The 12,585-nt window shown below is 46.4% G+C and overlaps 1 protein-coding gene across 1 annotated transcript in view; it reads right to left on the minus strand.

The window, feature by feature from the left end:
- Nucleotides 1-2,438: 2,438 nt before the first annotated feature.
- Nucleotides 2,439-12,585, minus strand: part of LOC137362234 (zinc finger protein 420-like) — a 36,200-nt gene continuing 26,053 nt past the window's right edge. Inside the window, exons 4-5 of the mRNA XM_068026671.1 lie at nt 2,790-3,109; nt 2,439-2,709 (exon numbers count right to left, since the gene is read on the minus strand). Of these exons, the coding sequence (XP_067882772.1) occupies nt 2,439-2,709; nt 2,790-3,109 (591 nt within the window). The remainder of the gene's footprint in view (nt 2,710-2,789; nt 3,110-12,585) is intronic.

Raw genomic sequence — 12,585 nt, forward strand, 5'->3', positions numbered from 1 at the left:
GGTATTTTAAGATGAAACTATACCATATAACATTTTGATGTCTCAAAAATATACAATCACCCCATCACAGAATATAACCCCAGTTTTTCACATGGTAGACAGGGGCACGCAACATGATACTAACAGGAACTAATAGGTTCACCACTTGTGCATTACCTACAGTAGCATCAGACCAGGAATCAGACACTGTTATCAGACCTGGACTCATCCAATTGCCCCAGGAGGAGGATTTTTATTCCAGTGTTTGATCTGGGTGAATGGCACAGCAGCTCGAAGGGCCAAATGGACTCCTCCAGCTCCTATTTCTTCTGTTCATTAAACCTCAGTCTGGTTCCTCTCAAGCTGCTGAGTGAATGAATTAAATCTTTCTTGACAAATCACCAAGATACCAGACTACAATTCATGCCCGAAACTTCATTTATTGGTTACAAATCACATTTCAGTTAAATCTGAGTAGGCACATTGTGGGCATGCATTAAATGTACCATCTACAAGGTGCACTGCAGCAACGCACCAAGGCTCCTTAGACAGTACCTTCCAAACCCACAACCTCTACCAACTAGAAGGACAAAGGCAGCAAATGCATGGGAACACCACCACCTGCAAGTTCCCCTCCAAGTCACACACCATCCTTACTTGGAACTATACCACCATTCCTTCACTGTCGCTGGGTCAAAATCCTGGAACTTCCTTCCGAACAGCACTGTGGGTGTACCTACCTCACATGGACTGCAGCGGTTCAAGAAGGCAGCTCACCACCACCTTCTTAAGGGCAATTAGGGCTGGGCAGTAAATGCTGGCCTGGCCAGCGACGCCCACACTCCATGAATGAATGAAAAAAACACATATAAATGTAATCAGAGTTAACCAGCAGTTGAGCGAATATAGAGAGAGTATTTCACAAAAACAAGTAACAAATGCAAGGGTGAGTGGCCAAAGATCAAAAAGTCTGAAAATTAGTGGCTGAAGACAAAAAGTCTGAATTTTTTTCTGACAAGGAATCATGTAATTATAGCACTTTTAATGAAGCAAACTAGTTGTGTAATGGTAATTGTGTACAATTTTGCATATGTAATGAATAAAATTACACAACTCAGAATGCAATTTCATGAGACTTACCTGACAGCTGATAATTGGTTTTACAGAGCTTCATGTTTTCAATGTCCTGCTTCTGCCTATTTATAGATTTTTCATGTAAAAGGTGTTCTGTGAAGATGTGTAAACTTCACTGGAAAGCAACATTTAGAAGCATACTAGACTGCACATTCTGGCACCTTGGTAAGTGACGTGCAAAAATCAGTAGGTATATAAATTAATAAAAACTAAACATTTAACAGACATTGACAATCCAGACACTTGACGATAAGTGGGGTCATTTTTCTTACTTTGTGCTGTGTTAATCACCTGAACGAAGCAGAAAGCAAGACCAGGTGCACGACAGCTTTTCCAGATAATCTTAAGCAATGTCAAACCACACATTGAAAAAAGATGGCCAGAGTTATACTCCTTGCTTTGCATCACTAAGGTGCAAAAACCAGCTTCACAGTGACTCAAGGTTGACAGTGTGACTGGGACAGTAGACAGTGAAAGTGGAGATGAACAATGAATGGAATTCAGCCATACACCTGAGCAAACCGATAAGTGGAAATTCCAGATCACTTCAGTTGCTGCAATGCACAGGACATATGAAGTTTATACAACTCATGCTCACTGCAGGATATTCACATTCAGTAACCAGTTTGTACAGTGTTTTCAGAAATTACTTTGTATGTACACAGCAGTGTGTGTCTAAACATACAAATTAGGAGCAGGAGTCGGCCACTCAGCCCTTCAAGCCTGCTCTGTCATTCAATAAGTTCATGTCTGAACTGATTACTCCACATTTCCAACTGCCCCCGATAACGTTCCACCTCCTTGCTTATCAAGAATCTATCTACCTCTGTCTTCAAAATATTCAAATGTAAATGGAAGTAAGTTTCAAATTCCTATTGACAGACCAATGTTTTTGCTGCAGACCAGCGACTTGCCAGCTACTGATCCTGCACCATTAATTTTAAGCCATGTCAAATGAGCTGTGTCAGGTCTCAGGTGGTCTCTGCTAAGATATCCCATGAAGCCAAAAACAAACATTGGGAATTGGTCTGTGTATAAACACGCCTTCTTTTTGGAAATTTACAGAACACTAACACACAGAAATTGTGGAGGAGTATGCAGATCCACCCACTGACTATCCTGCTTCAAGTTCCTTTCCACCGAGTCTAAACAATAAACACAACTTAAAAACAGGTAAAAAGACCACCGAGCTGTTTTGTATTTGGTCAACTTTAAAAAAAGAACATCAGAACTGATTGCTTTAATTTTTGTCAAAGCCGGTCACGGCCGGAAAGGGAGAACCTATTGGTGGATTTCCAAAATCCCAATGTTGGAAATCTGCTGTTTCATGGACATTTCTCCGCCCTGAGTGACTTGTGAACTCGCTGGTGTGTCAGCAGGTTGGATGAAATAGTGAATCTCTTCTCACACTCTGAGCAGGTGAATGGCCTCTCCCCAGTGTGAACTCGCTGGTGTGTCACAAGATGGGATGGAGTAGTGAATCTCTTCTCACACTCTGAGCAGGTGAACGGCCTCTCCCCAGTGTGAACTCGCTGGTGTGTCAGCCGGTTGGATGACTGAGTGAATCCCTTCCCATACTCAGAGCAGGAGAATGCCCTCTCTCGAGTGAGAGCTCGTTGGTGTGTCAGAAGATGGAATGAAGTAGTGAATCCCCACTGTGTTCTGAACAGGTGAACGGCCTCTCCCCAGTGTGAACTCGCTGGTGTCTGAGCAGGTGGGATGAAGGAATGAATCCTTTCCCACACACAGAGCAGATGAACGGTCTCTCTGCAGTGTGAGTGCGCTGGTGTACAGTGAGTTGAGATGATTGCTTGAACCCAGCCCTGCAATAAGAACACCTAAACGGTCTCTCCTCAGTGTGAACACGTTGATGAGACATCAGTTCAGTAGAACATTTATAGCAATTCCCACAATCTGGATATTTAAAAGGTCTCTCCCCAGTATGAACTCGCTGGTGTGTCAGCAGGTAGGATGACTGAGTGAATCCCTTCCCACACTCAGAGCAAGTGAACAGCCTCTCCAGAGTGTGACTGCATGGATGGGTTTCCAGCTCAAATGGATAATTCAAACCTTTCCACAGTTCCCATATTTACATGGTTTGTTCCCAGTGTGACTGCACTTGTGTTTCGACAAGCTCAATGATCGGCTGAAACCTCTTCCACACACACAACACGTGTACAGTTTCTCCCCACTGTGATCAGTGCTTTTTCCTTCCATGTTCAATATTTGATTTACGATAAATTGGGCAAGTCCTTCAGAACCCGATCAAATGTTTGCTTTGCATTTCACAACTGCAAATCCTCCTCTTCTAAAACCCTGTGAAATTGCTTGAAAATGGAAAAAATGTCTGTGAGAGAAGCCACAAAAACACAAAGGCACGTTGTGAAATGGAGCTGAATGAATCTGGTAATTCATGGGATTGGCAATAGGAAAAAGTGACCATGAAAGCTGCTGGATTGATGTACAACCCCATTTGGTTCAATAATGTCCTTCAGGGAAGGGAACCTGCCAACTAGTCTGGACCTACACAAGACTCTGCCCTCTATAGGAGGAAGGAGGGAGAGGAAAAAAAAGAGTGGAGGGTGATTTTTTGTCTGTACAATTGGACCAGAACTTTGAACAGAACCTCCCAAACCCTCAACTTCCATCATCTAGAAGGACCAGGACAGCAGGTGTATGTGAACACCATCACCTCAAAGTTCCCCTCCAAGTCACACACCATCCTGACTGTCTGACATCCAGTACTGGATGAACAGAAATTTCCTCCAATTAAAGATTGGGAAGTCTTCACTTCCTGCCACGAACTTCACTCCCTCGGCACCAACTTTATCCCTCTCCCTGGCAACTGTCTCAGGCTAAACCAGACCATTCATAACCTTAGTATCATATTTGACCCCAAGATGAGCTTCCAACTGCATATCAGCACCATCACTCAGACTGCCTAGTTCCACCTCAGTAACATCGCCAGACTTCACCACTGTCTCAGCTCATCTGCCTCTGAAACTTACATCCATGTATTTGTTACCTCTCAAATTGACTATTCTAACACATTCCTGGCCAGCATCCCACATTCTACCCTCCATAAACTTTAGATCATCCAAAACTCTGCTGCCTGTGTCGTTACTCGAACCAAGTCCTGTTCACCCATCACAACTGTGCTCACTGGCCTACACAGGCTCCCAGTTAAATAGCACCTCAATTTTAAAATCCTCATCCTTGCTTTCAAATCTCTCCATACCCTCACACCTCACTATCTCTATAATCTCCTCCAGCTCTAGCAGACAGAGTTTCGAAACACTCAGCAACACAACTCCAGTGAAACATCCTCGGAGGAAAAGAGGGTGTAGTGTGTGATGCAACTCACAAGGACCTTGTACGCCGCCATCACTCACACTGCTTGGCATTGCGCTTCCGCGAAAAGCAGTTCGGCACTGCGCATGCCTGGACTCCAATGCCGTGAACCGTGAACATTTTTTTTTCACGCCGATAATGTTGGGTTGAAGCCCCGCCATTGAACTTCCCAAGATAAGCGCTGGAAGGGAGTGGGAGAGCGGAGAGTCATTGAAAATGACGAGTCAAAGGGCATCGGAGGGAGCGGGGAAGATAAGCTGTGATTGAGCATGAAACTGAATGCGGTGATTGAAGCGGTGATCATGGAAGGGAGCAGGGACCTGAATGCGACCATTGAGGCGGTTTGGATTTAATTCGTGTTTTGTGTCAAATTCAGCAGCGCCATCTTTCCTCCTCGATGAGGCTGCATTTGCGCATGTACCATTGATGCAGCACCTATTTGGTTACGTTGCCAGCAAACGCGTCGTTAATATATGTTCGCTGTTTTATACCATTTTATTTTTCTGAGTATAAAACATGAACTTCCCGTCCATTCTCCGACTGGTAAATGGCAGCCTATACTGGCCAGAATGCACCGCGCGCAGAAATACGGCCTGTCTCCACCCCAAGAACCGCAACACGCAGGCGTCAGAAGGCTCCGCCCCACGGTGTCCGCTTGTCTGCGCCGAGCATGCGTGGTGCGGCTCCCGGAAGTTGAGGGCAGCCTCAGTCACACCGAGTTTCAGCGGCTCTCAGGCCCCGAATCAGAGCCGCCGGGTTCGGCGAACGTGCGCCGAGAACCCCGGGGGGGGCCACGTTGAAGTGATGGTGCAGCGACTTCTCTATCAGCGCCGCCACTTCCCAGTTTCTTCTCCCGTTTCCTCCGAGTCAGGAAGCCTGTGAGTTGATTGGCTGGTAAGTTTTGGAACTTTGTTTCCCTTTCTCCAGAGTTCGGAAGTTTGTCCAAGGAGCTGGAAATTAAACATTCCAGTTTTCATCAGAATAAGGGGCAGCTTCCTGAGATGTAACTGACACCAATAGAAGGGAAGTGAGTAGCCGGTGAGCCGTCTTTTATTTTTAAGTATTGAGGTTTATTATTTATTTATTTAGAGATACAGCATTGAAACAGGCCCTTCGGCCCACCGAGTCTGTGCCGACCATTGACCAGCCATTTATATTAATCCTACATTAATCCCATATTCCTATCACATCCCCTCAATTCCCCGACCACCTACCGGCACAGTGGCGCAGTGGTTAGCACTGCAGTCTCACAGCTCCAGCGACCCGGGTTCACTGCCTGTGTGGAGTTTGCAAGTTCTCCCTGTGTCTGCGTGGGTTTTCTCCGGGTGCTCCGGTTTTCCCCCACAAGCCAAAAGACTTGCAGGTCGGTAGGTAAATTGACCATTATAAATTGCCCCTAGTATAGGTAGGTGGTAGGGAAATATAGGGACAGGTGGGGATGTGGTAGGAATGTGGGATCAGTGTAGGATTAGTATAAATGGGTGGTTGATGGTCGGCACAGACTCAGTGGGCCGAAGGGCCTGTTTCAGTGCTGTATCTCTGAACACTAGTGGCAATTTACAATCGCCAATTTACCTATCAACCTGCAAATCTTTGGCTGTGGGAGGAAACCGGAGCACCCAGCAGAAACCCACGCGGTCACAGGGAGAACTTGCAAACTCCGGACAGGCAGTACCCAGACTCACTGGAGCTGTGAGGCTGTGGTGCTAACCACTGCGCCGCTTGTAGTAGCAAGTTTATTATCTAATAGCCAGAGGAATTGCAGGGCTGCTCCAACCTCTGCAGTGCACATCCTGTGCGATAGTAAACAGAAAACATGGCAGGCGATAAGCTAGCCAGGAAGGATCTAAAGGGAAAGCTAAGAAGAGCAAGGAGAGGACACGAGAAGTCATTGGCGGATAGGATCAGGGAAAACCCTAAGGCTTTCTGTAGGTATATCAGGAATAAAAGAATGACTAGAGTTAGATTAGGGCCAATCAAGGATAGTAGTGGGAAGTTGTGTGTGGAACCAGAGGAGGTAGGGGAAGTGTTAAATGAATATTTTGCGTCAGTATTTACAGTAGAGAAAGAAAATGTTGTCGAGGAGAATACTGAGGTTCAGGCTACTAGGCTAAATGGGATTGAGGTTCACAAGGAGGAGGTGTTATCAATTTTGGAAAGTGTGAAAATAGATAAGTCCCCTGGGCCAGATGGGATTTATCCTAGGATTCTCTGGGAAGCTAGGGAGGAGATTGCAGAGCCTTTGTCCTTGATCTTGATGTCGTCATTGTCGACAGGAATAGTGCCGGAAGACTGGAGGATAGCAAATGTTGTCCCCTTGTTCAAGAAGGGGAGTAGAGACAGCCCTGGTAATTATAGACCTGTGAGCCTTACTTCGGTTGTGGGTAAAATGTTGGAAAAGGTTATAAGAGACAGGATTTATAATCATCTTGAAAAGAATAAGTTCATTAGCGATAGTCAGCACGGTTTTGTGAAGGGTAGGTCGTGCCTCACAAACCTTATTGAGTTTTTCGAGAAGGTGACCAAACAGGTGGATGAGGGTAAAGCAGTGGATGTGGTGTATATGGATTTCAGTAAGGCGTTTGATAAGGTTCCCCATGGTAGGCTATTGCAGAAAATACGGAAGTATGGGGTTGAAGGTGATTTAGAGCTTTGGATCAGAAATTGGCGAGCTGAAAGAAGACAGAGGGTGATGGTTGATGGCAAATGTTCATTCTGGAGTTTAGTTACTAGTGGTGTACCGCAAGGATCTGTTTTGGGGCCACTGCTGTTTGTCATTTTTATAAATGACCTGGAAGACGGTGTAGGAGGGTGTGTTAGTAAATTTGCAGATGACACTAAGGTCGGTGGAGTTGTGGATAGTGCCGAAGGATGTGGTAGGGTACAGAGGGACATAGATAGGCTGCAGAGCTGGGCTGAGAGATGGCAAATGGAGTTTAATGCGGAAAGGTGCGAGGTGATTCACTTTGGAAGGAGTAACAGGAATGCAGAGTACTGGGCTAATGGGAAGATTCTTGGTAGTGTAGCTGAACAGAGAGATCTTGGTGTCCAGGTGCATAAATCCCTGAAGGTTGCTGCCCAGGTTAATAGGACTGTTAAGAAGGCATATGGTATGTTAGCTTTTATTAGTCAGGGGATCGAGTTTCGGAGCCACGAGGTCATGCTGCAGCTGTACAAAACTCTGGTGAGACCGCACCTGGAGTATTGCGTGCAGTTCTGGTCACCGCATTATAGGAAGGATGTGGAAGCTTTGGAAAGGGTGCAGAGGAGATTTACTAGGATGTTGCTTGGTATGGAGGGAAGGTCTTACGAGGAAAGACTGAGGGACTTGAGGTTGTTTTCGTTGGAGAGAAGGAGGAGGAGAGGTGACTTAATAGAGACATATAAAATAATCAGAGGGTTAGATAGGGTGGATAGTGAGAGTCTTTTTCCTCGGATGTTGATGGCAAACACGAGGGGACATAGCTTTAAGTTGAGGGGTGATAGATATAGGACAGATGTCAGAGGTAGTTTCTTTACTCAGAGAGTAGTAGGGGCGTGGAACGCCCTGCCTGCAACAGTAGTAGACTCGCCAACTTGAAGGGCATTTAAGTGGTCATTGGATAGACATATGGATGAAAATGGAATAATGTAGGTCAGATGGTTTCACAGGTCTGCGCAACATCGAGGGCTGAAGAGCCTGTACTGCGCTGTAATGTTCTAATAAGTAAAGATCGGGGCTTGAGGCCCTTACTTACCTGGGAGCGGAGCGACGACTGGCGGACCTGTGAGGAAGCTGATCCAGAGCGGCGACAGGCTCCCTGTGTCTCTCGGCGTGCGCTGAGACTCGAAAGATGGAGAAAAAGGACTTTGAGTGATATCACGGGAAATTTTCAAGATGACGGAAAGGGTCATAGACGGGAGTTTTAGAGAAGTGGTTACACCCAAAGTGCAGGCAGATAGATGGGTCACTGCTAGAAGGGGGAGGCAGTCAGTGCAGGAATCCCCTGTGGCTATCCCCCTCTCTAACAAGCATACCGTATTGGATACTGTTGGGGGGGATGGCCTATCAGGGGAAAACAGCAGCAGCCAGAGCAGTGGCACCACTGTTGGCACTGTTGTTCAGCAGGGAGGGACAAAGCGCAGAAGAGCAATAATTAGAGGGGACTCTATAGTCAGGGGCACAGATAGACGCTTCTGTGGAAGTGAAAGAGACTCCAGGATGTTATGTTGCCTCCCTGGTGCCAGGGTCAAGGATGTCTCTGAATGGACAGAGGGCATTCTGAAGGGGGAGGGTGAACAGCCAGAGGTTGTGGTACACATCGGTACCAATGACATAGGCAGGAAGAGTGATGCGGTCCTGCAGGGGGAGTTTAGGGAGTTCGGTAGTAAGTTAAAAAAACAGGACCTCTCGGGTTGTAATCTCTGGATTACTCCCTGTGCCACGTGCCAGTGAGGCTAGAAATAGGAAGATAGTGCAGCTAAACATGTGGCTGAGCAGCTGGTGTAGCAGGGAGGGTTTCAGATATCTGGGCCATTGGGCTCTCTTCAGGGACAGATGGGATCTGTACAAGAAGGAACGGGTTGCATCTAAACTGGAGGGGCACTAATATCCTGGCTGCAAGGTTTGTTAGTGTCATTCGGGAGGGTTTGAACTAGTGTGGCAGGGAGGTGGGAACCAGAGCAGTAGGACAGCTAGTGAAGTAAATGAGGAGGACATAGTAAATAAGGCCAGGAGGAAGAGCAGGCAGGGAGATGTTGCTGAGCACAGCGGGACTGGTGGTCTGAAGTGCATTTGTTTCAATGCGAGAAGTATAACAGGTAAGGCAGATGAACTTAGAGCTTAGATTAGTCCTTGGAAATATGATGTTGCTATTACAGAGACTTGGTTGAGGGAAGGGCAGGATTGGCAGCTAAATGTTCCAAGCTTTAGAAGCTTCAGGTGGGATAGAGGGGGATGTAGAAGGGGTGGGGGAGTTGCATTACTGGTTAAGGAGAATATCACAGCTGTACTGCGGGAGGACACCTCAGAGGGGTCATGCAGCAAGGCAATATGGGTGGAGCTCAGGAATAGGAAGGGAGCAGTCATGATGTTGGGGGTTTACTACAGGCCTCCCACCAGCCAGTGGGAGGTAGAGGAGCAGATATGTAGACAGATTTTGGAAAGATGTAAAGGTAACAGGGTTGTAGTGGTGGATGATTTTAACTTCCCCAATATTGACTGGGACTCACTTAATGCTAGGGGCTTGGATGGGGCAGAATTTGTGAGGAGCATCCAGGAGGGCTTCTTGAAACAGTATGTAGATAGTCCAACTAGGGATGGGGCCATTCTGGACCTGCCATTGGGGAATGAGCCCGGCCAGGTGGTCGAAGTTTCAGTGGGGGAGCATTTCGGGAGCAGTGACCATAATTCCATAAGTTTTAAGGTACTTGTGGATAAGGATAAGAGTAGTTCTCGGGTGAAGGTGCTAAATTGGGGGAAGGCTAATTATAACAATATTAGGCAGGAACTGACAAATTGAGATTGGGGACGGCTGTTTGAGGGTAAATCAACATCTGACATGTGGGAGTCTTTCAAACGTCAGATGATTAGAATCCAGGACCAGCATGTTCCTGTGAGGAAGAAAGACAAGTTTGGCAAGTTTCGGGAAGGTTGGATAACACGGGATATTGTGAGCCGAATCAAAAAAAAAGGAAGCATTTGTAAGGGCTGGAAGGCGCGAAACAGATGAAGCACTAGAGGAATATAAAGACAGTAGGAAGGAACTTAAGCAAGGAGTTAGGAGGGCTAAAAGGGGACATGAAAAGTCATTGGCAAACAGGATTAAGGAAAATCCCAAGGCTTTTTATACATATATAAAGAGCAAGAGGGTAACCAGGGAAAGGGTTGGCCCACTCAAGGACAGAGATGGGAATCGATGCGTGGAGCCAGAGGAAATGGGCGAGGTGCTAAATGAGTACTTTGCATCAGTATTCACCAAAGAGAAGGACTTGGTGGATGATGAGCCTCGGGAAGGGAGTGCAGATAGTCTCAGTCATCTCATTATCAAAAAGGAGGAGGTGTTGGGTGTCTTGCAAAGCATTAAGGTAGATAAGTCCCCAGGGCCTGATGGGATCTACCCTCGAATACTGAGGGAGGCAAGGGAAGAAATTGCTGGGGCCTTGACAGAAATCTTTGCATCCTCATTGGCTACAGGTGAGGTCCCAGAGGACTGGAGAATAGCCAATGTTGTTCCTTTGTTTAAGAAGGGTGGCAAGGATAATCCAGGAAATTTTAGGCCGGTGAGCCTTACGTCAGTGGTAGGGAAGCTATTGGAGAGGATTCTTCGGGACAGGATTTACTCCCATTTGGAAACAAATGCACTTATTAGCGAGAGTCAGCATGGTTTTGTGAAGGGGTGGTTGTGTCTTACTAATTTGATTGAGTTTTTTGAGGAAGTGACGAAGATGATTGATGAAGGAAGGGCGGTGGATGTTGTCTATATGGACTTTAGTAAAGCCTTTGACAAGGTCCCGCATGGAAGACTGGTGCAAAAGATGAAGTCACACGGGATCAGAGGTGAGCTGGCAAGATGGATACAGAACTGGCTCGGTCATCGAAGACAGAGGGTAACAGTGGGTGGGTCTTTTTCTGAATGGAGGGATGTGACCAGTGGTGTTCCGCAGGGATCAGTGTTGGGACCTTTGCTGTTTGTAGTATATATAAATGATTTGGAGGAAAATGTAGCTGGTCTGATCAGTAAGTTTGCGGACGACACAAAGGTTGGTGGAGTTGCGGATAATGATGAGGATTGTCAGAGGATACAGCAGGATATAGATCGGTTGGAGACTTGGGCGGAGAAATGGCAGATGGTGTTTAATCCGGACAAATGTGAGGTAATGCATTTTGGAAGATCTAATACAGGTGGGAAGTATACAATAAATGGCAGAACCCTTAGGAGTATTGACAGGCAGAGAGATCTGGGCGTACAGGTCCACAGGTCACTGAAAGTGGCAACGCAGGTGGATAAGGCAGTCAAGAAGGCATTCGGCATGCTTGCCTTCATCGGTCGGGGCATAGAGTGTAAAAATTGGCAAGTCATGCTGCAGCTGTACAGAACCTTAGTTAGGCCACACTTAGAATATTGCGTGCAATTCTGGTCACCACACTACCAGAAGGACGTGGAAGCTTTGGAGAGGGTACAGAGGAGGTTCACCAGGATGTTGCCTGGTCTGGAGGGTATTAGCTATGAGGAGAGGTTGGAAAAACTCGGATTGTTTTCACTGGAACGACGGAGGTGGAGGGAGGACATGATCGAGGTTTACAAAGTTATGAGTGGCATGGACAGAGTGGATAGTCAGAAGCTTTTTCTCAGGGTGGAAGAGTCAGTTACGAGGGGACATAGGTTTAAGGTGCAAGGGGCAAAGTTTAGGGGGGATGTGCGAGGCAAGTTTTTTACACAGAGGGTGGTGAGTGCCTGGAACTTGCTGCCAGGGGAGGTGGTGGAAGCAGATACGATAGCGATGTCTAAGAGACATCTTGACAAATATATGAATAGGAAGGAAATAGAGGGATATGGGCCCCGGAAGTGCAGAAGATGTTAGTTTCGGCAGGCATCAAGATCGGCGCAGGCTTGGAGGGCTGAATGGCCTGTTCCTGTGCTGAACTGTTCTTTGTTCTCTTTGTGCTTTGTTCCAAACACGTGACCTGTTCCTCTTCGAAGGACAAAGACAACAGACTCATTGGGACATCACCACCTGCAAGTTCCCCTCCAAGTCACTCACTATCCTGACTTGGAACTATATCACAATTCTTTGTTTGTGATTGGTTGGGTAAGTAACAACTGTTGGTCAATTTAATTAGCTTTAAAAAATAAGGGGAAAGTTGTTTTTTGTATGAAAAAAGACCTCGAGTGATAAAGTGAGTACTAAGAGTGTGTTCTTTTTTAATTAGAGTAATTTAGATTGTCGTGGGTAGTGTTTGGAGTAGAACAAGCCTCTCGTGTAATTAATATTTTTTAAAGGGAGTAACTAATTAATCTAAAGGTAAGTCATGGCAGGAGAGCTCAGCCCCGTGATATGCTCCTCCTGCGCTATATGGGAAATCAGGGATGCTTCCAGTGTCCCTGACGACCATGTGTGCAGGAAGTGGATCCAGCTGCA

This window comes from Heterodontus francisci, unplaced genomic scaffold (assembly GCF_036365525.1).
Source record: "Heterodontus francisci isolate sHetFra1 unplaced genomic scaffold, sHetFra1.hap1 HAP1_SCAFFOLD_526, whole genome shotgun sequence".
In the NCBI taxonomy this organism is placed as follows: Eukaryota; Metazoa; Chordata; class Chondrichthyes; order Heterodontiformes; family Heterodontidae; genus Heterodontus; species Heterodontus francisci.